The sequence below is a fragment of the Hippocampus bargibanti genome, linkage group LG05 (assembly GCF_051943395.1).
Source record: "Hippocampus bargibanti isolate YZ-2025 linkage group LG05, ASM5194339v1, whole genome shotgun sequence".
Taxonomy (NCBI): Eukaryota; Metazoa; Chordata; class Actinopteri; order Syngnathiformes; family Syngnathidae; genus Hippocampus; species Hippocampus bargibanti.
In genome coordinates, this window is record NC_142738.1 from 20,403,487 (window position 1) to 20,430,423 (window position 26,937).

A 26,937-nucleotide genomic window follows, 5' to 3' on the forward strand; every position below is an offset into this window, starting at 1 on the left:
CTACATTGGTTTGTAATTATTTCTTTCATATAAATTTTCTTTGTTTTACAATGCTTTTAAACATGTTTAAAGACTGGAAAACACTAGGTCGTTAAGTAAACAAAGACTATTAAAAGACGTTTTTTAGAAGGATCACATCCGAATTGTACACGTTTCTTATACATGATATTTATGATGTCCTCGCATGACAATGTACATTAATACTGTAGTTTAATTCGAACAGGCGGCAATTAATCAGTAGGAACGTATAGTCTAACCCCGTTTCTACACGACGACAGAACTCAAGCACACGACAAGCAGTGGTATCTCAGGGGTGACTCAAATTTCCGGGCGCAAAACGTCCAAATGTTAATGCGTGTTTTTATTGCAATCTAACTGTCACCATGTTAAATGACGCGCGGCTATTATGAATAGCCTCGACCATGTGAGGCGTCATGTTGAAGGTTTTAAGCGCTGTCAGGCTATCTTCTTTAAATTCACTGAAATTGACAGCTCGGCCCCGCTATATCTCAACTGAATCTGTTAATGATGTATCAATGACGAAGTTCATTTCAGAGAACACAGACATTGTTGTTGATCATAACCTTACACCAGAGATCAAACTCAGACTTTTCACGCCGAATTGTAGATTTTGGTTTGAAAGACCAGAATATTGGCCTTTTGAGGACCCATACTGGGCCATATACTGGCCAGGAGGGCAAGCGCTTTCAAGGTAAGCCTTCGAATTATTCAATCATTAATTTTCAGATCCGCTTCACCCTCACACGAATCGCGGGGAGTGCTGTTGCCTATTCCAACTGTCTTAGGGCGCCCTTAAAGAACAACCGACGTCACCTTTTTTGTTTTTTAACTGACATCAGAAAAACGTTTTATAGCATCTAAACTACCCAAAACACGCACTATATGTTTAGTCAAATGCAAAACACCAATAAAAATGACTTAAAGTGTCCAAAATCTGCAAAAAAAAATGGAGCTGCGAATTGGGCATTTTCAGAAAGTCCCGCCCTCAGTTCGTGACGTCACGCCAAACGTCTTGCATTGCTTGCGAATCAAAACAATGGCTTCAGATTCGGAGAATATGCTTTCTTGTTACACATCCAGTTATGAATATGATTCGAATAGTTCTGAAGAGGAAAGCATACATGTTTGCAATCGATTAAAGAATTATATGTGCCATTTTGAGGCAACATTGGGGGAAAATCTCTCACCTCAAAAAAAGAGGCACAAAATGGCGACCTCCAGTGGCCACCTCCGCTTCCATAGGCTAATAAATTCCTTATATGCTTATATTCCTTTGCTGCTGTGAAATGTAAATTTCTCCACTGTGAGACTAATAAAGGCATATCCAATCCAATATGGAGCTTGGATGACCTCTTCTGGCGGCTTTTGGGTGCAACACGGTTCTCAGACCAAACATGTTCAGCAAAATACATTGACGTGATGGAAGGACTGCTACAATGTGTCTTTTTTCGGTCAGGTGCGGTCCTTTAGTGACATCACGTACGGAACAACTCAAAAACAAGACGTCCTGAATATTCAGAGCGAGTCTTAAAACGTAAAATATAGCTATATGCGGTGGAATCTTATTAAAATACGCTCAGTAGAAGTCATTTGAAGCCATTTTACAAATTATGGACACAACTTGTCCGGAGACGTCGGTTGTCCTTTAACTGGTACCCAGGGAGAAACAACCGGCCAAGCTTACACTCACACCTTTGGACAATTTGTAATGTTCAATCAGCCTGCCATGAGGTCAACGCTGTAACCGCTGTCTATTGGACCGCCCGCCTTCAAATTAAAAAGGTTATGTGTGCTGTTGTTGTCCAAACGTTGCTGAAACTTCGTACCTGCAGGTATCTGCTGGATAACCCTGGAGTAAGTTTGGGAAAATCCGTCTTGGATCTGGGGTGTGGCTGTGGAGCATCCGCCATCGCTGCAAAACTGTGTGGTGCCAATCGAGTAGTCGCTAATGACATTGACTATGGTGAGCAGTGTCAAGAATAATGCTTCAATTGCAAGATTTATTAGTTGGCAACTAATATCGTATAAAAGTCACTCATTTTTGATAATGGAAAGACCCTCTTTAAATATTTTTTTATTTAAAATTCGGGTAGTTCGGGTAAATAGAGATATTTTTGTAAAAAAAATGTCTGATAAAAGTGTAAATGTACCATACAACAATTTATCAGATAACATAAACACTCAAAGCTATTGAGGATGTTATACTCGGAACAACCTTTTGTGATCAGGACTCCTCCATCTACAATGGGATAGCTGCTCGCATGTTTGAACATGAGTCCTGCATTTTGTTCCCCTATTCAAATACAGAAAGACAAATCGTATATGTTGTCAAGTGTAGATTAGTCATAAAAATATGGCCAAAACAGTTTGCATGTTGTTATCGGGTTGAGCAACAAGTTCTACATTAAGTCATCTTTACAAATGTCTGTTTTTAATCACAGTTGCCTCCCTTGCAACCTGCATGAACTTCGAGCTCAACGGTCTGGAGTCACCCGTTTGTGTGACAGAAGACATGATTGGTTCAGATCCTGGCAACTTTGACCTGATCCTTCTTGGCGACATGCTCTATGACGAGACTCTCTCCTCTAACCTTCACACTTGGCTGCAACACTGCATCAAAACTCACAAAAGCCATGTTCTCATTGGAGATCCTGGCAGAGGCCAGGTTGAAGAGCCTTCCTTTCAATCACGCCTGAAGAAGTTGGCTCAGTTTGAGCTGCCCAAGTCCGTACAAGAGGAGAACTTTGGCCTCAACTCTAGCAGTGTTTGGTGCTATGATTTGGAACAAACCATAAAATAAAGTTGGATTAAAAGGTGCATTGTTTTGTTCTTGGTAACATATTCATCAGGGAAATCTACACAAATGCAATCATTTTAAACCCGTTTCACAATTTGTCATTCTCCCGAACCTCACGTAACAAAAAGGTGACTTAATTCATGTGCTGACAAATTATGGTACAGTAGTTTGAATGTAAGATTCAGAGCTGAAAGACAGTCCAGGTCAGGGTAGTCACATCGTTATATTTTCTCTAAATTTCAAAGTCAGCTTTCAGAATTTGCAATCAGTCTTTTTTTTTCTCGGGCGGAACAATTAGTATTTTGTTTTTTTAGGCCAATGCTGATTTTTGGCAGTGGTCCAATAAATGCTCAGGTACGTCTGCAAGCTCTCAGTCGTACAGGAGTGGTCCATCGATGAAAAGGTTTCTTCAGCCGTCATCTGTACTTCTTCGAAGGTGTCGGACGTTTCGCTTCTTTTCCAAGATGCTTCTTCAACGAACTAAAGTCTTACTGGTAGTATAGGCCATATATACACATATATATATATATATATATATATATATACACACACACACACACACACACACACACACATACATACATACATACATACATACATACATACATACATACATACATATATATATATATATATATATATAAAAAAGAAGGAAAATGAGAAAATCGAGAAATACCAAGGGCTCAGAGAGGAGCTGGAGAGAGCCTGGAAGGTAAAGGTGACAGTCGTGCCTGTGGTGGTCGGAGCACTTGGGGCAGTGACCCCCAAACTCGACGAGTGGTTGCAACAGATCCCGGGAACAACATCGGATATCTCGGTCCAGAAAAGCGCAGTGCTGGGAACAGCACGGATACTGCGCAGAACCCTCAAGCTTCCTGGCCTCTGGTAGAGGACCCGAGCTGAAATGGGGACAGACACCACCCATGGTGGGTGAGACGAGGATTTTTTTTTTTTTTAATATATATACAGTGAGACCTCAACTTACAAACACCTTATCTTACAAACGTCAAATTTATGAAAATTAAACCTTATAACAAGCACTATTTTCATAATACACACCCACCACGGCTGGCGGAGTGATCTTCGGCGGAAGCACACAACCGAACAGCACCAGAGGTTAAGTTACCAACAGTCCTTATGGAAGGTGACTCTCCTTCCATAAGCCATCAACGACCATCAAAAAGGTAAATAAAACTTTATTTTACAGCACAGTTTATTTCTTTAATTACAGTCCTCATGTAATGCGCCTCTTTCCAAACAGCAATTCCCTTTGACCTTCGACCTCCAACGCCATTCCATCAAGCCATAAATGACCATCACAAATGTAAATAGAGTGACTTTATGATACAATGCACTGTATTTCTTTCATTACAATACAAAAGCACATTTATTATACATAGAATAAGGTATGTTGTGTGTAGTTTTAAGGCTTATTTAGTTGAAAAGTATATTTTATGGAACCCCGGGAACGGATTATTCCCATTTTAATGGTTTCCTATGGGAATTTTTTTTTTGAGATACACACTTTTCGCCTTACACACTCAACTTACGAACAATTAAGTTTGTAAGTTGAGGTCTCACTGTATATATATATATATATATACACATACTATATAAAAGTTTTTAACTAAATAAGCCTTAAAACTACACACAACATACCTTATTCTATGTACAATAAATGTGCTATTGTATTGTAATGAAAAAAATACACTGCAAGGTATCATAAAGTCACAAAGAGAGGCACATTACAGGAGGACTGTAATTAAAGAAATAAACTGTGCTGTAAAAGTTTTTTTCAATTTCTTCGATAGCCCGAGACGTCGCTTTGAGAGCACGGAAACACCTTTTGCAACAGACGCACCTTTGATGGCTTCTCTGTTCCGGAGAATGGGAGCAATGGTTGAGTTAGCATAGCCGTGCTCGGCCACTAAATCACACAAACGCATACCTTGTTCGTGTTTTTCAATTATCTCCTTCTCAGCGACAGTGATTTTATTTTGTCTTCTTGGGCTGAACACGAGCCTGTGGTGGTTATTTTTCAGTCCCATCATCGTAAAATTATCAGCAAAAAGCCCCAAGTAGGCGATCGACGTGTGCATTCAATGAGAGGGGGTGTGCAAAGTAGCGCCGGCTGGAGCACTGTTCGGTCGTGTGCTTCCGCCGAAGATCACTCTGCCAGCCGTGGTGGGTATTATGAAAATAGTGCTTATTATAAGGTTTAATTTTCATAAATTAGAGGTTCTTAAGACGAAAAGTTTGTAAGATAAGGTGTTTGTAAGTTGAGGTCTCACTGTATGTATATATATATATATATATATATATATATAGGGCCTATACTACCAGTAAGACTTTAGTTCGCTGAAGAAGCATCTTGGATAAGAAGCGAAACGTCAGACACCAGACATCAAAGAAGTACAGATGGCGGCTGAAGAAACCTTTTCATCGAAATGGTCAGGTAGTTTGTGTGAATGCTCAGTCAATGAACTCAACATCGACATCAAACTTACACTCACTGACGGTGGACCAGGAATTGTTTTCTATTTTCTGGAAGCTGAAAATCAGAACTGATTCACAAAATAAGCAGTGTAAACTTAAACACATGGACATTTAAAAGCCTTGGTTGACATCAGACTCAATGATGTCCACAGTGGGAGTTATTTCTTGCATGCTAAAGCTCCACCAGAAAAGGATTGACAAATGACAAAAGCACAAGGTTTCAGTCAAGTTTTAAATGAAAACTACATTTCACACATTATTCTGGAAAAAAAATATGTGATTTTGTTCAATAAATCAAATAAATGATTTGGAAAATATGGAACCTTGGTAGGTTGGCTAATACATCAACTCTTACTGCAACAATCAAAGTAAAATAAAACTTTTTGATCACAGTTAAATTATGTTAAATTGCATCGCGTTATCTTCAAGTCTGATACAGGAAAAGAATGTCAATGTCAATACTAACATGACAAAATATGTATTACAAAAATAGCATATAAAAAAATTGTGCCTCAAGGTCACAAGTGCAAAAAGCTTAAGACTTGGCCTTGAAAACCAGAAACAAAAGGAATCATCCTAATCATTTTAGTGTGTTTTCAATACTGCTGAATGATGCGTGACTTCTCCAAGTATTTTTTCTGATACTCTGCAAAGACACTGGAACTCTTGGACTCTGGACCATGGTGTACAGAAGACTTGTTTGCGGGAAAAAGACTCCAAATATCCACTGCATATTGAAATACACCGATCAATGAAAAATGAAACACCACTGTCGAAAGCACGATGCTTTGAAATTTACCTCTGCTCTTCTTACTAGATCTTTTCCTTTCTGATTCGGTCAATGGTTCATCTGGAAGAAATGAAAATTGTTTAGTTTTGAGGACGATTAGTAGTTGTCCCCCCACAGCATGCCTTTAAAAGAAATTAGCTTGGTAGAAATTACAAAATCAATGTTCATGGAGACACATCTTGATATAATGTCACATCATTAACGTGTACCAAATCAATTGAGGTTAAACCAGTATAAGAAAAATGGTTTCTGGATTGACGTGTTGCCAAAATTATGAACAATATTCTTTTTTAAAAAAGAAAGGTTGTCAGCATGCAAACCAGCTCATATTTGGATCGTTAGTTTGTGTGTTTGTCAAAGACATGGCGCGAACAAGTTGAACAAACACACTCAGGAAGAGATTTTTCTTTGCTGACAGCAGGGCATTTGGTTATTGATTACCCACTCGCTTTTCCGCCAACCCTCCGATATGCTCCTTAGGAGACCTTTTTTGGACTCCCTGCACTCATCAAGCCAATCGTCATGGAATTCATTCAATCTTATATCGGTCATTACTTCATCTCGCATTATGCCACTGATCCCACGGAGATGTGAGACAATCTCTTTTCGTCAATGGATGCTACAGCTGCGTGTTTGCTTTCAACATTTAGCTTGTAATCGACGTGCACATTCCACCATGATGTCCCTGATCCACTGGTGAAGAGACGCTTTAATCCTCTCCTCTTTCATCTGGAACTGCTTTACGAAACAAAGAGGGTACAGAAAGTGCTTAATAATGAATATCTCTCTGTGTCTTTGTGTTGTCATGTTATTTGTCATTTAGGTTTTTTTTTTATTCTTTTGACTTCAATACGGCGCCGCGAGAGTGGCTGCCTTTCCGGCAGCTCCTGTGTTTTGCTTTTCTACTTTCATTTCTTTCATAACTTTGCTGCTGTGAAATGTAAATTTCTCCACTGCGAGACTAAAAAAGGCAAATCCATTCCAATCCTATCCAATCCACTTGTGGGGATTCCGGTGTGTCAGAGGTTGGGGAGCGTGCCTTGGCATGAAAGGAATATTCGTATTAATCAAAATAATCCTCACAATGATTTTGAATTGTTCATTATTATTGTGTTCTCACGCCTGGGGCGTTGCAGCATGTATTTGTGAAAAATATTCAAATGTTTGTTCAAATAATAAAATTGTTAAAATGCAGAACTCATTCCATCCTTTTCATCAGCATTACAGTAAAGTCTCGTTATATCGATATTCAAGGGAGTCCGAAAAAATATCGATATAACCGGGACTATCGATATATCCGACCCTGTTGTCATGTAATTTTCTCTGTGTGTGCATAGAAATAGTATCGATATAACCGGGACTATCGATATATCCGATATCGATATAACGAGACTTTACTGTATTTTAATTCATCCTTTCCATTTCACCCCCCATCTGTGAATGAATGGCAGCAGGCTCCCCGAGCGGAACCACCTGTCCTTGGATCCGTCGATTGGAAGAAAATTTAATCGTTTCAATAAAATTTAAGTACCGTATTTATTCAAGTATAACGCGCAGACGTGTATAACACGCACCCCTAAATTTCAATTAAAAGTCTGTATAAAATTTTATTTCACTTTTTCTCGGCTCTGACCAAGCGCCGTGATAAAAATCATTCATTGACAATGTAAACACTAAATCGAAACTGGATATTGGTAAGTGTGCAAAACAGCAACTCACATTTCAATGTGGGTGAGGAAAGGAAATGAAGTGTAGCTAAAGAAATGGTAATCAACAATTAAAAAAAAGGAATGCGTGTGATCGGGGTCTTTCCGAGATTCGAAACTGAAGGGCGAGAATAGCCATGGAAATGCTGCCCCCTCCTGAATGGGATAAAGCATTAAATATACAGTATATGAGAATTTTTTTCCCAGGCCTCGTTTATAACACGCACCCAAACTTTGATTTCTTTTTAGGTAGAACATTTTGTGTGTTATACTGAAATAAATACGGTAAATGTTTTACTCCAGCATGACCAGATAGAATAAAACAAATCCAAACAGTCCTAACAAGGACAGTCCTATCCAATCCTACAAGTAAGAATTACACAGGACAAAGAGAGGAGCAACTGCCGTAACCACGTCGCGGCAATTTTGGCAACCTCCAGTTCTGAGCCGTTCCCACCTGGAGGTAAAATAAAAATAGCAGAAACCCGCATTTGCTACGTAAACACATTGCCAGAAAGACATCTGAGCGCCTCACTAACCCTTTGAATGGAGGAGCCAGGACCTTATTGAGCGGTTACCCGGTTCAATGACAAAATGTTATTTCAAATAGATCTATGTTAATCTAGCCCAGTGAGAAATAGTGACAGGCTGACCAATGAAATGCTATATTAGATGGTGGAAGGGTACCAATGAACCTGCATGTCCACCGGTTGCAATTCAAACACCAAAATCACCGTCATTGTGAGACTAATAAAGGCAAATCCAATCCAATCCAAAATAAAGTCAGGACTTTCTGCTCGTGTCTGTGTTCAATCAAACAAGTCCAGGTTTCACACTGATTAAGACCATTGACTTACCTGAAGAATGCGCAGTGTTTTTTCTCCAGCCAGATGATCCTTCTTCAAAGCGGAAGGTGGGGGGCAAAACACTGAACTTCAAGGCCATGTCCTGGATGGGCAAAGCTTCTTGGGTTCCATTTTCATTCTTTTTTTTGTCGAGTTTGACAGACTGACTTTGTTGGATGACAACATCCTTCTCATTTGTAGATTGAAACTTCTCTCTTTTGTCCCCAATTAGTTTCATTTTGGTTCTATGCTTTATTTTAGTTTGAGATAAAGTCCCTTTTTTGGCTGAACAAAATGAGTTTGGTTCACCTTGACAGAATTTTTTCCTGGTGTCAACTCTTGCAAAAACTACCTTTGGTGGTTTCCTCTTCTCATTTCCATGCCCAATTAAAGCAGACTGTTGGTGTGACAAAGAGCCAAATAGCATCAATTTGATAGTTGACTTCTCTGACGCCAAAGGTTCACCAGCAGAACAAACCACAGCCATGTTTTTTGAAACGTCAACTTTATGTAAATCCGGGTTCTTCTTCATCAACTTCTTCAGGTATGGAAAAATGCTGTCAGGATTGCCAAGTCTCTTCCGTTTCCGTTGATCACTTTCACGTGTTTCTGATTCCCTGAAATCGGTCTCATTTTCGGACATTGGTCTGTATTGCATCTGTTGTTCAGTTTGCAACGGTGACTTTGTCCCAAGTGAAGATGCCGTTGAGGCTAGTTCAATGTGTTCATTGTTGGCTGACATATTAGTGTCCATTTGATTTTCGGTCCAGGAATTGTCATCAGCGATATGCCTGTCAGTTGACCAGAAACTTTCCGCAGGTTTCGGCGAAACTTTGTTCACGTCCTCTTTATTGTCAGCAAGGTGGTCACAATTGGCGACATAATCTTTGTTTTCATTTGTCATTTTTGCCTGGCTTTCTTTTAGCTGCTGCCAATCCAGATCAGTTGTTTCTTGATCATCATTTAATTCAAAGGTCTCACTGATTTCTTTGCATATTCCAAGCCAACTTATTGTCGGGAGGCTACTGGCGATTCTCGCCTTACTTTTAGAGTCCGTGTCTCCTTCCAGTGAGTGTGATGGATGATCAGGTTCTATTGTAAACTGTGGACAGTTCATTTTTTCTCGACTCTTTGCAAAATCTTCCTTGCAAAGGCACTTATTATCCAAAGATGTTTTGGAACCAAGTAGAATGTCTTTCCATTTGGTAATGCAGCAAAACCGATTCAGGGGATTTTTTTGTTTTGATCCACTTGTGACATGGACTTTTGGAAGCGACTCATCTTTCACAGCACCAAAAGTATGTGGGACTTCCTCTGGTTGACCAATACTAGCCGTACTTGGTGACATCACAACATGGTCAAGGTCAAATATGGCTTTTGCTTTTCCTGGTGACAAAACTTGGATTTTAAATGAGTACAGAGGGTCATTACAAATGTTGGCTTGTGTTTCAGTGTCAGGACTGGGAACCTTGCTCACATTTTCTGATGTAATGTTGGTGCAATCATCATCACAATCTTTCGCTCTTGTGTCAGGGTCAGATTCATTCATATTTTGGGTTGAAATGTTGGTGAGGTCGTCTTTGCAATCTTTGCCTCCTGTTTCAGTGTCAGATCTGGGAACCTCTGGAAGATTTTGTGATGAAACATTGGCGAGTGGGTCAGTACAATCTTCGTCTCCTCTTTGAGGGACAGATCTAGGAATCTTGCTGACATTTTGTGATGAAATGCTGGCGATTCTTTTAACTGGATCAGGCTTGTTGTCAGGGACGGTTCTGTAAATATTAGGTCCAAATTCTTTGTCAATATCATCGAGCTGTTCATTTGTGTTCAACCATGACGATGTGTAGGGCAGCTCTGTGTAAACCTCGCCATCTTTCAGAACGTGAAAGTTTTTGAGTTGATGAGCATATGCCGGCCATACCTGCGACAGCACAACAGTGTCTTCTTTCACGCAGTTGGCACAAAATGAATAAACACGACGAACACAGGCAGACCAAGATTTTGTCTTAATAAATTGTGCCAACTGGTCAGAATTCCCACTCCAAAACATGACCAATATTTGTTCGAGTAAATCTTGATTTGTCGGCGAACCTTGCATCACCATTCCTTCACCCAACAAAGCTAAATCTTTCAAGGTCCACGTAGTTGTTGGGAAAGATGCAAGTTTAAGGATAGTAGCCTTTCCTTCGGGTAACATTTTGTCTTGGTCATTCGTCCCATTTTCTTTTTCTGTATTTTCAAGGGTCGCCAATTTTGAAGTACATGATCCAAGAGAATGGTATGTACTTGGAATATAACCGGCATGTTTGGTAGCTAACTGAGTGTCATCTGCACATCCGATAGCTGTTTCATGCATACTCAGACGTTTAATGGACTGTAGCTGTGTTTCACTTTCAGGAGGATTCCCACAATTGCCTGTGATAGTCTTGTTGTGGGCATCCGCAATGGGGATGTGTGGTGAGGGACTTCGACTTGCAGGTGTAATTATATCACATTGTGGAGACAATGGTTGCACGACAGCGATGACTCTTTTCATGAAGTTCTCATCTAGTTTATTGGTTGGTAATGACTGGGAACTTTTGCCCACTGATTTTGGGGCCGGTTGCAAGTCTGACGGCGGTGGATGTGACATCACTATAAGCCTTGTTGAGTGTTTGGTAACCAGCTGTTTTGATTGCGTTGTAGTTTGTTGATTAGTGGTCCCTGGCAGAGTTGTCCCAATGACATCAGAACTAGACTTTTCTGCTTTGAGGTTGCGTGTTTGGCGACTATCCAAAACAGTACATGAATTTAGCTTTTCGGGTTGATTCAAAACAGATTGCTGCAAAATCTGTTCAGCGGATTCAGGCTTTTGAGCAACTGTATTAGATTTGGGGGAAACTAAATATTGAGGGTTGGCAGAACCAGAGAGTGGTCCATGTTGAATTTTGTTGAGTGAAGCAATGTGCTCGGTACTGGCGGTGGATGACTCTTTTCCAGTCTTTGCAACACTCTGTCTGACTTGAAGCGGTGCAGCCATTGTAACAGAGACCAATTTAGATTTCAATGAACTTTGGTTAAAGACTCGACACGAGTCCTTTTGCATATGTTTTTGAAGAGAATGTGAAGCTAAGTTACTATACAGATTGGGTGATGATTGATTGCAACACAATGAAAATTGGCTCTTCCAATCCTGACCCGGGGTCGTTTTTAACATAAGGTTAGCCCCGTGTTGAACTATTAATTGATTAGTGGTGTTTTGATATCCGTTTCCATGGAAAGGATATCCTCCAAGCACATTCCAACAAGGGTTCTGCAGATAGACATAAAGACTCTGGTGGCCAGTTGTCTGATAAGAAAAGTCAGGCTGCCTGTTAGATGGGTCGCACTCGCAAGAAATTGCTCTATGTTGAGGTTGCACTCCAAGATTCGCCGTGTCATTGGGTATTTGGGCCACTTCTTGTGAGAATGGAGAAAGTATTTGGTATTGTCCATTTAGTCCAGCCAAGTACAATTTTTGCATATTTCTTCTTCGTGTGAATTAAAGAAAAAGATGCCCTGCAAACAAAATTTACAATATTAACATTTTGGCATAAATTGAAGATGTATCAATTGTAAAACAAACACTAACAAGTACAAGTACAGAAAGATAGAGATATGCCATTGATGTTGTAGTGATTTTCTCATGAAAACTCAAATCTATTAAGGATGCTTCAAAAAACAAGTACAACCAGACATAGTAACTGTGGTTGTGTGATCTTATACTTGTGTTTCCAGTTTGTGTTTTCACTATATGCTTATTGCATCTAAATTACACTTCACACTGATCTGATTGGCCGTTATTTTGATTTTAATGAAAAATCTGTAATTGGCTGTAATGTCAATTAGCCCAATTAATCAATGACATCACCAAACCTTCATCCCATTAGTGTTCAGTGCTGTCTTAGTGTGTATGTGAGCTATTTTAGCCATGTTGTGCAAAAGTAAAGCCATTGCGGTGAAAGGCTTATGTTCCACCTCTCAGCCTCAAAAGTCACAAGTAATATTGGTTGTTTAATTTAATGATTGATATGTTCAAATGAATATTGTACAGACGCTTCCCAGTTTACGAACATTCAAGTTACGACAAAACGGTACATACAAACATTTTTGCGGGTACTGTATGTCGCAAAATATTTGGAGTTTTTCCGGCCGAGCTTGCTAATGATTGCCTGCGTACTGTGCTTCAGACATACACATGCACACAGACACATTGGAGGTTTCAATGGCTGCATGTTTACACGACGGACATCAAGGCTGACCAATCGGCGCCCAGCTATGCTGAAGTGTTTCCAACGAGTTCAAGCCCCGATCCACCCAGCTCGCTTGCGATTGGCTGTGTAGAGTATGTGGGTGCAGAGGAAATCCCTCCTACCAGTTGACGCTTTGAGGAGGAGGTGCCAAGCTCGTTTATGATTGGCTGTGTAGAGTATGTGGACGTGGAAGAAATCCCTCTTCCCAGTTGACGCGCCACGAGGATGCGATGCATAAGTAAGTACTTCCCCATTGAGTGTTTAACTTAAACATACATTCCATACAAAATATACTGCAGCACTGAACAATTTACGACCAAATTCACTTTACGAACGACCGCTGGGAACGTATCGTTCATAAGGGGGGGAGCGTCTGTATTCATAAAGAAAATTGCTACAGTAAGAGTTATTTATTTTCCTTGCGACATCTCTACATTGTAGTTAAGACCACAAACATTCGGTTGAACTTTGGGCCACTGACATACGTAAACCACAAGGTCGAGCTGCTAGCGTACCAGTGGGCTGTTTGTGGCAATCGTGGAAGCTCCGAGCAGTATTTCGCTGTTGGTCCATGCACACATGCGCTCTTTGGAGATGTAGCGGAGGAGAGCAGGCAGAGAATGTACTTTTTGGCTTTGAAGCATTGTTGAAGTTGTGATTGAATGTGCATTTGATGTAGTCCAAGAATTTGGTGGTCGACATGAGCATGTGGTAGTGCAGCACATTGCTTTCTAACAGTTTGCTTGATATGACCTATAGCTGTGAATTCCACCCAAGTTCAAAGAGATTGTGTATGGGGTTGATGGTGATCACAATAGCGTGACTACCTCTCCAGCCGATGCCTCTTCATATAGTGCTTATGCACATTAGTAAACATATTATGTTATTTCATGCTTAGATTAGTAAACATATTATGTTATTCCATGTTTAGCTTAGTACATATTATGTTATTGCATGTTTAGTTTTGTCTACATGGATTTATGAAGCTTATTAGTTAAATAGTTGTGAAAGCAGAATGTAACAAGTATCAACTTTCCGACCAGCCCAGCATCTGTGTGGAGGACGCAGTCATCAACCTCCTCCACTCGGCACTGCTGCACATGGAGAATGCTGGGAGCACGGTGAGGATCACATTCTTCGATTTCTCCAGTGCCTTCAATACCATGCAGCCCAACCTACTGGGGGACAAACTGCGGCATGCCGGGGTGGACCACCACCTCACATTATGGATTACAGATTACCTAACAAACTGGCCACTGTATGCGAGGGCAAAGAACTGTGAGTAGGATAAGCTTCTCTGCAACACTGGAGCGGCGCAGGGGACAGTCCTAGCTCCATTTTTCTTCAGCCTCTACACTTCGGTCTTCAGTTACAACACCCCAGCCTGCCACCGTCAGATGTTCTCTGATGACTCTGCTATTGTCGGCCTCATTAGAGAGGGAGATTATCGGGAGTACAGAGGATTGACCAAGCACTTCGTGAACTGGTGCCAGCAGAATCACCTCCAGATCGACCCCGGGAAAACCAAGGAGTTGGTTGTGGATTTCTACAGGAAAACGTCCTCACTTGTACAGTTGAAAATCTATGGTATGGACATAGAGAGGGTGACCTCCTACGAGTACATGGGTGTTATTCTCAACAATAAACTGGACTGGACTACAAACACGGATGCCCTGACCAAAAAGGGACAGAGTCTTCTCTTCTGAGGTCTTTTGGCGTTCAGGGGTCACTCCTGAAGACTTTTTATGACTTTGTGGTCACTTCTGCCATCCACCATGGAATTGTCTGCTGGTCAGGCAGCATCACCACCCGGGACAGAAAAAGCGCCTGGTCAAGAGGGCCAGTTCTGTCCTGGGCTGCTCGCTACTCTCTGGAGGAGGTGGGCAACAGACGGACGCTAGCTAAACTAAAAGCTATGATGGACAGTCCCTCCCACCACCCTCCTGCCCACCCTGACAGCACTGCTACTTCAGCCAGAGACGATTACACCCGCACTGCAAGAAGGAGCGGTACTGACGTTAGTTCCTACCGACTGCTGTCAGGCTTCCTAATACCCACACGTGACAAAAAACCTGGATTATTGCATTGTAAATAGCACAGTGGCAGGATTTGTGGCTCCAGAATCGGGCTTCATAGTCACCTACAGTGGCATCGCAGCCAGCAACAATAACCATTGTCCAATACCCCTCATAAGAATGGAAGCTATGTCATCTTCGACTTCGATGGACTGCCAAGAGAAGAAGACATATCAAATGAGCTTTTTATATTTCTACAGTTCTTTTCATTACATGTTTTTACACAGCTATAAATTTCAATCTTCTGACATTTCTATTATGCTTAGAATACTTTGTTTTTCTTTTCACCCCCCGCCCCCCTCCACCACCCTTTTAAATTTTTCTGCTGTAGATTGCAAATTTCCCCATTGTGGGACTATGAAAGGCTTTCTGATTCTGCTCTCACTGTCTCAGCATACAGAGTGAAATAGACAGGCACATTAAATCAATGCACATATTTATTGTCAAGTCAAAGTCAGCTTTATTCTCAAATATGCTAATATGCATGACATACAGCACAGATGAAATTAATGTCCCCTCGGACCCAGCGTGCAAGACACTTATAACGTGGCTAAAAAGACATACAATTGACAACAGACAATACATGTAATTTCTGAATGTAAAGTGAGATAGTGTCGTATGAAAAGTGAAGTAGTGACGTATGTAAAGTGAGGTAGTGACGTATATAAAGTGACGTAATGTAGTAGTGCAAAAACAAACAACAAGAAAGGGTTGAAGTGGTTGAAGTGAGGTCTTGCAGAAAAAATGAGAAAGAACAAAAAATAGAGTTCAGGATGATAGTACAGCGTGTAACCTGTCCTCAGAGTTTGGTGAGTGTGGCAGTGGGAAGGGCCAGGGTGGGCAGGGCTGGGAGGGAGTTGAGTCTCCGGACTGCCTGGTGGCAGAAACTGTCCTTGAGCCTGCTGGTCTTGGCTCGGAGACTCCGCAGTCTCCTACCCGATGGCAGCAGGCTGAAGAGGCTGTGGGAGGGGTGGGTGGGATCGCCAGTGATCCTGATGGCTCTGCGGGTGAGGCGGGTGTTGTAAATGTCCTGAAGGGGGGGGGGGGGGGACACACCGATTATCTTCTCAGCTGTCCTCACGATGCGCTGCAGTCTTAGGGCAGGACACGGTGCAGGGGCCGTACCACATGGTGATACAGATGGTCAGGATGCGCTCAATGGTACCTGGTCGCCGGGAGGTGGTGGGGTCTTCTGTGCTGGAGTGCTGTTGTCTGCCTCGAAGCGGGCGAAGAAATCATTCAGCTGGTTCAGCAGAGTGGTGGAGTTCTCGCAGGTCTGTGGAGAGGGCTTGTAGTCTGTGATGGTCTGTATCCCACGCCACAGGTTCCTGGTGTCTCTGAAGTGGTTGGAAATCCTCCTGGGGTGCCGTCTCTTGGCCATCCTGATGCCGCGTGACAGGTTGACCCTGGCTGTCCTCAGGCCCAGCTCATCGCCAGCTTTGTAGGCAGCGTTCCTAGCCCTAAGGAGCCTGTGGACTTCACCCATCAGCCATGGCTTCCGGTTGGTGGTGACAGTCACGTCATCCATGCACTTCCTCATGTAGGAGGTAACAGAGTCTGGGTACTCTTGGAGGTCTGTGGTGTTGTTGTAGGTGGCCGCTTGTCTGAATATGTTCCAGTCGGTGTTGGAGAAGCAGTATTTGAGTGCCTCTTGAGTGCCCATCAGGCCACACCCTTATTTGCTTCTTGACTGGTTTGACGACTTTGACAAGTGGCCTGTATGCGGGAATTAACATGATAGTGGAATGGTCCGAAGCTTCTAGGTGGGGGAGGGGGTAGGCTTTGTAGGCTCCTTTGTGTGTGGTGAAAACATTGTCCAGAATGTTGTTACCTCTTATCCAGGGGTCGGGAACCTATGGCTCGCAAGCCATATATGGCTCTTTTGATGATTGCATATGGCTCGCCGATAAAACTAAATACATATTCTCGTTTTTTTCCCCCCGTTCATTCCCTGTTGGGGCTGCAGTTGGCGGAAAGCGCAATTTTGATTGGATGACACTGACCTAGGTTGGCCGAAAGCACCATTTTGATTGGATGATACTGGCCATCATGTTGAATCATGCAAACGGCCCTTTAAATGAGCCCAACGGGTGCACTTCAGCTTGAATGCACCGGAGCATTCGCCTTTGAGGAGAGAAAATGTTCTGATTCTAATTAACAATGAAACAATTCCATCGATGAAACAGTCAAATGTCAGTGCCATTTTAACAAGCCCCATGTTAACTTTAGCATCAATATACTTCTACGAGAAGTACATTGCAGATAGCAAGTTTGGACGCTTATGAGCTGTGTGCAGGCGAGCTAGCAGTAACTTCGCCTTCGGACCGGCAAGTTGAATTTCATTCCGATCATTTGCCTGACCGTCGCTTTGAGAGCACGGAAACACCTTTTGCAACAGACGCACCTTTGATGGCTTCTCTGTTCCGGAGAATGATAGCAATGGTTGACTTAGCATAGCCGTGCTCGGCCACTAAATCACGCAATAACGCACACCTCGTTCGTGTTTTTCAATTACAGTGAGACCTCAACTTACGAACGTAATTGGTTCCCAGACAGAGTGTGTAAGGCGAAAAGTGTGTATCTCAAAAAAAAATTCCCATAGGAAACCATTAAAATGGGAATTATCCGTTCCCGGGTTTCCATAAAATATACTTTTCAACTAAATAAGCCTTAAAACAACACACAACCTACCTTATCCTATGTATAATAAATGTGCTATCAGAATCAGAATCATCTTTATTGCCAAGTATGTAGGACACAAGGAATTTGTTTCCGGTAGAACACGCTGCACTAGTATCGTCGTCAAAAAAAACTGCTAAGTGGCACTATACAGTTCCATTTTGGCTACTGTTCAAAGAGTTCAAAGAGTTAATGGCTTGGGGGAAGAAGCTGTTTAAATGTCTGCTGGATTTGGTGCGCATGGATCGGTAGCGCCTGCCTGAGGGGAGTAGCTGGAGAAGGTGGTGGGCAGGGTGCGGAGGGTCCAGTAGGATTTTCCGCGCCCTAGTTTGGATTCTTGCAGTGTGCAAGTCCTCGAGAGTGGGTAGGGCGGTGTCAATGATTTTTTTCGCCGTCCTAACTGCGGAAAAAATCATTGTATTGTAATGAAAGAAATACACTGCACTGTATAATAAAGTCACTTGTCATTGATGGCTCTTCATTGACACCTGTTGCTTTCTGACTTGTAAGGTCTAACGAAACTGAGGCATCACATTATCATTCATCATGTTGATGATTCTTATAGCCTTTTCTGAATGGAACTGTTCAATAAAAGCCTGCACATCAACTGTTGAATGGCCTGCTTCTGCTTGTCCTCTTGAAGGCAAATCAAATTCTCTGTGTTGATGACCTCATTATGGTTAGCAACAAGCTTCTCGATGTCATCTGCATTCACTTCGAGTCCCGTAGGTGCTGGCAGAGATTTTATGACAACAAAAGGCGCGAATCCGATGATTCTACGGACGCGGAATAAAACGCGACAAAAGAAGGCGGGCGGGGCGAATAAAATGGCACACTCGCGTCTAACAATCACCTCGTGCAAAGCAAACTTTTGGAGCACAAGCCAACTTTTGGAGCACAAGACATAGCGATGCACTTTCGTCGTAATCATGTCACTGGTGAGGTGACAGTGACTCGTTGAAATGAAATTGAAGTGTCGCGAGCGGCAGCCACGCTGGAGCGGTCAACTCGCACGTGACAATTTAGCGTGACTATTGACACGCTGTTCCAGTGTGTGTGAAAACACTAGCTCTGATTGGCTTACCATGACACATGACTCTACCCTTTAGCCAATCACAATCACTTCTATCGCATCTTGACAGGGAGGTGGGTTCAAGTGTAGCAACACAAAAACGTTGGGAAGTGTTTGTCACCGCTCATTCAGTTAGACAATGCTTTCCAAACAGCCTAGAGTCATAAGAAGTTGTGCTCTATTCTCGAACCTGAACGCACCCCAAGTCTTGGATGACAAATAAACAGAGCAGAGTAGACGTGTACGGCTGGCAGTTTCTTCAATTTAGTCATAGTAACACACCACATTTGAACTGAGGCTGAACACAAGCCTGTGGTGTTTATTTTCCGGTCCCATAATAGTAAAATTATCAGCAAAAAGCTCCAAGTAGGCGACCGACGTGTGCATTCAATGAGAAGGGGTATGGAAAGTAGCGCCGGCTGAAGCGCTGTTCGGTCGTGTGCTTCCGCTGAAGATCACTTTCGCCAGATCTGAAGGTCGTGTGCTTGATGGACCGGCCGTGGTGGGTGTGTATTATGAAAATAGTGCTTATTATAAGGCTTAATTTTCATAAATTTGATATTCGTATGATGAAAAGTTCGTATTATAAGGCGTTCGTAAGTTGAGGTCTCACTGTAGTTCTGAAGATGAAAGCATAAGTGTTTGCGATCGATAAAGAAGTCTTGCCGTATCAATTCAAGCCGTATATGCAAGCATCGAAACTGCTGAAAGACACGACATATGAAGCATATATGCAATGTAACATCAACTTTGGTGATATGTGGCATATAACAAATAATAATGACAAATAAGCTACAAGATGTCAACATCAATGCAGATTGTTTAATGGTTGTGCATGCAAAAAGTTGTTTAAACTTTCAAGATGAAAAGTTACGAACTTACGTGTGAACGGCCTTCTATACAATGGAGTTCACAATAACAAAATTGTAGTAAATCACAATTCACATCAAATCGAGAATTTAATCACGGCGTCAAGAAAAGCATTCGCACGGCTGCCACGCAATGATTCACCATTGCATTATTTATGTAGTTTTCCTTCTAATTTTGCGATCAACACAGTGTTTTCAGATGAAACAAAGTACCCAAAATGCACTGTGTATCGCTTTCTCGGACAGGGGAGTTCACTGTGTATCGCTTTCTCGGACAGGGCAGTTCCCGCCGCGATGTCACTTCCGGCATCGGAATCAACTCGAAAACAATTCAGCGCAAATTTTAAAACGTAAAATATAGCTATAGGCGGTGGAATCTTTGTAAAATGTGGTCAGTAGAAGTCATTTGAAGTGATTTTACAAATTATGGACGCAACTTGTCGGAGGTGTTTGTTGTTCTTTAATCCTCATTAGGATCGCGGGGGTGGTGGAGCGGATCCCAGCCGTTTTCGGGCACGAGGCCGGGGACACCATGAATTGGTTGCCATTGGGCGGGTACTAGGACCAAGCATCTCACCCAGCAGGTGTACAGCAGGGGGAGTGTATAAGTTAAGAATGTTTTACTGCATTTTCTATGTTTGAACCACATCCACTTGTTAGCAGTTAGAATAAACACGTGTCTACAATTAGTCTTGTGTGCGTGCTCCTTCCTCAACAGCTACAGCCAGCAAGGTACACAAAGACAAATCCGCTCTCACACTCACACTTAGGGACAATTTCGAGTGCTCAATCAGCCTTCCATGCATGTTTTTGGAACGTGGGAGGAAACCGGAGGACTCGGAGGAAACCCACGCGGGCACTGGGAGAACATGCAAAGGAGGTCGGAGCGGGTATTGAACTCACGAACTCTGCCCTGTGAACCCGGCGTGCTAACCACTTAATACCGGTTGTTAAGAAAGTTAGCTTGTATCCTCATTTTGTGAAATGCTTTAATATTGAGCAGATCTGGCAATCCAGCCACAGCGCAACATTACGTGGTTTAACAGCGATCAAAACCAGTGTGTGTTGTGTGTGTGAGTGACTTCTTGTACGACGATGAGAGTAGTGGCTGTGCTCCGGCAAATAAACATCCTACTTGTACGAACTAAACAAGAAGGACCATCTCGAGTCTTTATTCTCCCAAATGCATCGCGAAAGCGCTGAAGATCAACAGGTTATGGGCCCAAGACACGTTTGGGAGATAAAGTGTAGCCAGAAGTGTATCCAGACTTGGAAGTGCGGTGAGCAAACGAGGCTTTCGCTAACCGGCTAAAACAGCGGTCAAGATGGACAAAGGAAGCAGCAAGCAGGCACCTTCGACTGGCATTCGACGGAGATGACTCTGACTCTTGTGTGGCGATAAAACGATTTTGTCCACAGGCGTCCAAACGCGCAATATATTTACCGTCACAAATAATATACGCCAATTCAACCACTTAAATGTGTTTATAACTCCGTGTTTATCCCGGAGCGGTTGCATTCTTCTTCTTGAGGTAACTTCTCAGTTAAAAACGTTTTCGCTTCCTGTGTTCGGCAAAAAAAGAAAAACATTGGCGGCCACGTTCTGATACGCTTACCCTTTTCATGGAAGATGGTCAACTTCGGGTGGAGAGCGAAGCGTATACCTCATAGAATCGTTTCTTTTTCCAGCTTAATGCCACCTTGTCATATTTTAAGTTATCTCTGTCTGCAGTTGTGCTCCTAATTCCAAGGCACCAAGCGGAACTGTTGGTTCTCGCGATGTGTCGTTCGCGAACGAGCCGGTTGTTTAAGCCGGATCTCTGAAGCGAACGAAGAGAGCCATCTCCTAAAAAGGGCCGGGAAAGGGAGCCGACTTTTTTCCCTTTATTCCCCGCCCCCAGTCTTCGGTGAAAGACGCACGTGATTGGTCAAGATCCGTGGTAGAGGAGGGAGGGGAGAATTGGATTAGATTGGATTTGCCTTGATTAGTCTGGCAGTAGAGAAATTTACATTTCACAGGAGCAAAGTGATGAAAGGAATGAAAATCGAAAAACAAAATACATAAGCTGCTGGAAAGGCAGCCACCCTCGCGGCGCTATCTTGAAGTCAAAAGAACAAAAAAACATATAATATGACATCACAAAGACAATATGACAAAACAAAGACACAGTCATTCTTTCTTAAACCCTTTCTGTACCCTCTTTGTTACATGAAGCAGTTCTAGATGAAAGAGGAGAGGATCAAAGCAATTTTCCACCAGTGATTCAGGGACATCATATCCTGGTCCCAAGCCCGGATAAATACAGAGGGTTGTGTCAGGAAGGGCATCCGACGTAAAAGCTTGGCCAAAACAAACATGCCAATCAAACCTCTGAAGATGGAGGACACTGATTCGCTGTGGCGACCTGTTGGACTAAAACTGTATATCATGTAGTCACATTATATTCGTAAACTAGTTTGCTTTATATTATCCAAGTTACTAACACTCGCACATAGCTCACGTATTTTTGTTATGACTTTCTCTTAAGACATTCAATAACAGAATGTCTCCTTGAACAGTCTGTTTCTGCTTTTCTCAAGATATGCTTGTTTGCACCAGTCTCAACCGATGTGAACTGCTACCTCTCCCTTTAGACAGTTGAGATTTTTGTAATCAGACATTCCCAAACTTTCAATAAAAGCAAGGAGGCCAGAGACTGTTTTCAGAGTGGGTCAGATGGATGTTACTGAACAATCTCTGAACACTCTCCTTGCAAGTTATATCTCACGTCTTTGTGTCTTCTTTCACAATTGGTGATAATGTTTTGGGTTTAACCCTGACACGACCCCTGGTAGGGAAAAGCCGAAAGGAAAAGAAGAAGGATCAGGGACATCATGGTGGAATGTGCACCATGCGGAAGTGAGAACCAAGGACCATCCCCAGGTATGAGGGAGCTTACATGCTCTCGACCACCTGGAGCAGTATCCTGGAGGGATGAGCGGACAGCGGGGGTGTGACTGGCCTGTCAGATCTGACAGGTATAGGTCACACCCTCATCGTAACATCAGCTGAAAAAGCCACGTCACAACAACATCCGTGACACTCTGACGAAGGCGGAAGTATACGCCGAAACATGTAAGGTAATCGAACACATAAAAAACACTGTCTGTAAGAAAAGAATCTGTTGTAAATTGGATTGTTTTGAGTTCAGTAAAAGACACATTTCTGAGAACTTAGTAGAGGAGCTGGGGAGGTACTGCAGGACGCAGGCACTGTTTTGGAGCCATTTGAGCTCCAAAAACAGCACTGGAGATCAGTGTAGAGAAGTACAGTGGACAAATGTTATCACATTATGATGATATTATTATTCAATTATTATAATTTTTTGTAGTTGGTATTATAGCATTATTAATATGAAATTAGTGACAGCTGATCATCAGATCAGAGTAACCACAGGGAAAGTGAGTTAGTGGATGCTCTCTGTGCACATATAAATAAAGCCATATTAATAAAAATATTTACTATAATGTATTTTTTTTTACATGAGTAATTTGTTTTGCACATAATTGTACGTGATTTTTGGTAGTTAATTAATTTAGGCAACAACAACATTTGGGAGACAAAAGAGCCGGATCTTTGTATTGAGCCGAGCCAAAAGAACCGACTGTCTGAAAGGAGCCGTAATTCCCATCAATCGAACTTGTTTTACTTCTGCTTCTTTGAACTGCCCCCCCCCCCCCCCGCGTACGATTTTTACATTTGTGACGTCACTAAATGCTACATTTCTGTTACATTGCATCGAATAAGCAGCCAACACAAGTTAAGTTGTCAAACGTGCTCCATGTGAAACATATAGCACAGGTGAAATTTCGTTCCCCTCCAACCACATGGGGGGGGGGGGGTCATCAACTGAACAGTGAACATATTTTCCTTTGGGCTTTTCCCTTCGGGATCGCCACCGCGAATCTAAAGAGTTGGACGTTTCTCTTTATTTGTAAATTGGTAGTTGTCAGATCTCCCAGGCAAGTGACACGCAGATGTATGTCTGCATGCGTGTGTTTCTGAGTCCGAGTCCGAATGGTCCCGCGACAGAGGGCAGAATATTCATGCGTGTGAAATGCGTCAGGCTGAGACGCACTTCAAAGACACAAAGGGCTTGAAAGACATTAAAGGGTTGAAAGGCGCACTTCAAAGGCGTACACATGCCAGCGCCGCGGTGCGCACCTGTGACGCCTCACTCCACAGGGCTCCCCTCCTGGATCCGAAGTCGGGGAAGGCGACGCAGGAAAAAACGAGCCAGACGCGCTCAGAAGAGCCGGTAGAAGATGGCACCCTCCTGTGTGGCTGCCTCCGCAGCAATTCTTTCCCTTTTCAGTCCGTTTCTGTTCTACATTTTCATTTATTTACTTTTCCGTTCGTGTTTTGTTACTTTCGTTCCCGAAAGCTACGGGAAGGAGTTGGGCATCTTCGCTTTGCGCATCGCCGTTATTTTTTATTTTTTCACCGCTCCTGCAAACGGGGAAACCACTCGCACCCGGAATCCCATCTTTTACAGTCGAGACTAGCTACTAGCATGGCGAGCTAAGAGCGGACTAGCGGCCGCCGCACCGGACATCCCCGTCGGCTGAAGAGGAGAAAATGAGGATGTCGGGCCGGGACAGATCGCCGCAAAAGAAAGAGAAAACGCCGACACGTTCTCCCGTCCGTCATCATGGGGAATGTGAGATCGCTCCCCAATAAAATGGACGAACTGGCGGCGCTAACGCAACCCCAGTTGCTGGTGAGGCACTGACCTTCATCACAGTCAGATTTACAAACATATGAACTCCACAGAGTAGCTTATTCACCATTTGATTGGCCACAGTTAACGTGTTTTGTTTAAATGTCATGTCAGCATTCTTTATATACTGTATACAAAATGTAGCATAGAAAACAAATAAAAAAATAAATTAACGTTATTATTGTGTTACCTTTACTTATAAATGAAGTTTAAGTCTCTCTGTCTCAATGGAGATCACTGCCAGTGAAGAAAGTCGTCCTTGATCAGTCCTGTTCCAACTGTATGTTTTCAGTCTTTTGTGCTGAGAATGACCGCTCCACTGATGCTGTAGTAGATGGAACAGTGAGCACGAGCTGGTGCAACTTTGTCGCTTCAGGAATAGTTTCAATGAGATCCTTCTTGGCCAAAAAGCTGAGACGCTGTCAAGGAGATTTACATTCATCCCTCACCGTTTGTGAGCTATACAGTCCGGTGTTGGTCTTCCTTTAATTATTATCTCCTGCTTCGATTGAAAGTCCACTTTACAAAATTCTTTCAATTTAGATATATAATCATCCATTCTGAAAATTTCAAAGCCATCCATAACCTTGCTCCTCCCTATCTTTCTGACCTGCTTCAAATCTCTGTTCCCTCTCGGTCCCTCAGATCCTCATCCTCCCTTCACCTCTATGTGCCCTCTGCCCGTCTCACCACGATGGGATGCAGAGCTTTCAGCCGCTCTGCTCCCAAACTCTGGAATTCACTCCCACCCAACATCCGTAATATTGACTCCCTCCCTATTTTCAAGGCTCATCTCAAAACCCATTTGTTTAAAATTGCTTTCAATGTCTAATTCTCTCTGCTATTTTATTATTTATCATTTTACTTATGGTTTTATTGTTATGTGCTGTGTTCTATTGTTTTTATTGTAAAGTGTCCTTGGGTGTTTTGAAAGGCGCTTGAAATAAAATGTATTATTATTATTATAAAATAAGGCCAAGCAACACGAAAAAATGACTGGATGGTTGCACTTTACTTGCTAACTGTTTACTGTAGCTGGCTGTCACTAATTCTATTATTCTGCAGCCGAGGAGTCGTAGGAAGAATCTGTAATCACCAGCGCCCCCTGTCATGAGGCAGGAGAACTGTGTGCCTCACCTATGCACACAGTTTTTATAAAAATAAAATAAACACTGTAGTACAGTGTTTATAATGTACAGTGACTGTACGTTATATACACCAGCTAAACTGTAGAAATTTAGTTCATATACTAAAACCTTTTGAACACTTTAATAGCGATATGCAGAGGGACAGCAATGCGGTCTCACTGCAGAGCAAGCCAGCACAGTTAGCAGTGATTGCGCAATCCATGGTGAGACTCAGCCGGCTTGTGCCTCACCGCTCGTCTCTACTTAGTATCTGAACGGTAAATGTGAAAATTCAGCGATTTTGAAAAGAAAATCAAAAAATGGTGAAGTTAAATGGAAGAGAATGTTAAAGTACAAATCACTAAATAAATATAACCGTTTAATTTATTTTGTCATTTGATATTTCCATGATGACAGGTGAGGCACAGCCTCACTTGCCTCCCCTGACTGCACGTCACTGGTTATCATCAATCACTCCGGACACTCACGCTGAGTTGGAGCGCTTCCAACTCGTACGAGCGGACAGAAATGCAGGCAGCGATAAGCATAAAGGAGGGGTTTTGTGAATGACAAATGGTGCAACCCTGGGCACATTAAAACTCTGTACTCGCGGCATTGAGCTGCTAGCCGTTAGCCTCCGGCCGCATTACCTGCCACAGGAATTCTCACACGTCGTCGCCGTGACGGCGTACATCCCCCCCTACGGCAAATGGCGGCGCTGCCTCCGATGCCCTCATGACTGTTTTAAACAAGCTGCAAACCCAGTCCCCCAACGCCCTGTTCATCATCTCAGGGGACTTCAATAATATTTCCCTGAAACCCTCCCTCCCAACATTCACACAATATATAACTTGTGCGACCAGAGACATAATAACATCTTGGACTTATTCTACTCAAATGCCAAGGATGCGGACAAACCCTCCCCCCCTTCTTCGTCTGGAAGAGCCTGAAAAAAAACATCGCAGGCCTCAAAAGCCCATTGACATTGAACGAAAAAGACTAAGGCTAGGCAGATGAACTCAACCGCTTTTTCAATCGGTTTGACAAGATGCCTGTCGCCCCCGGCCCACCGTCAACTCCACCTGTAGCTGCACCTGCACCAACTCTCACTGTGGACTCTTCCTGTCCCCTCTCACAACCATCTTCCCACAACCAACAACTGCCCTCCCAACCGTTGCCACAACCTCATCCGCCACTCTGCCTCTTGGTTCCTGTCTGTCTGTCACAACTGTGCTGGTGAGGAACCAACCGAGGAGGATGAAAGTGAGGAAGGCAGCAGGTCCGGACGACATCAGTTCCCGACTCCTCAGGATCTGCTCCGACCAGCTCTGTGTCATTGTCCAGCACATGTTCAACCTGAGCCTGAAGCTGTCCCAATACCCAATACCAAGATTGCCAACCTAAAGGAGCTCAACAGCTACAGACCGGT

At 42.8% G+C, this 26,937-nt stretch overlaps 3 protein-coding genes across 3 annotated transcripts; 1 reads left to right on the forward strand and 2 right to left on the reverse strand.

Annotated features, from left to right (window-relative positions):
* Positions 1–259: 259 nt before the first annotated feature.
* etfbkmt (electron transfer flavoprotein subunit beta lysine methyltransferase) lies at positions 260–2,838 on the forward strand. Its single transcript, XM_088996281.1, has 3 exons — positions 260–712; positions 1,854–1,984; positions 2,463–2,838. The coding sequence occupies exons 1-3, from the start codon at positions 435–437 to the stop codon at positions 2,819–2,821; spliced, it is 768 nt and encodes a 255-aa protein (XP_088852407.1). The 5' UTR covers positions 260–434; the 3' UTR covers positions 2,822–2,838.
* Positions 2,839–5,528: 2,690 nt separating this feature from the next.
* Positions 5,529–21,416, reverse strand: LOC148898178 (uncharacterized). Its single transcript, XM_088997221.1, has 4 exons — positions 21,238–21,416; positions 8,668–12,192; positions 6,114–6,164; positions 5,529–6,041 (listed from the first exon to the last, which is right to left on the reverse strand). Exons 2-4 carry the CDS (start codon positions 12,155–12,157, stop codon positions 5,911–5,913), a joined length of 3,672 nt encoding a protein of 1,223 aa, XP_088853347.1. The 5' UTR covers positions 12,158–12,192; positions 21,238–21,416; the 3' UTR covers positions 5,529–5,910.
* Positions 15,180–20,633, reverse strand: LOC148898179 (uncharacterized). The gene is made up of 2 exons (XM_088997222.1): positions 16,167–20,633; positions 15,180–16,031 (listed from the first exon to the last, which is right to left on the reverse strand). Exons 1-2 carry the CDS (start codon positions 16,662–16,664, stop codon positions 15,801–15,803), a joined length of 729 nt encoding a protein of 242 aa, XP_088853348.1. The 5' UTR covers positions 16,665–20,633; the 3' UTR covers positions 15,180–15,800.
* Positions 21,417–26,937: the final 5,521 nt, after the last annotated feature.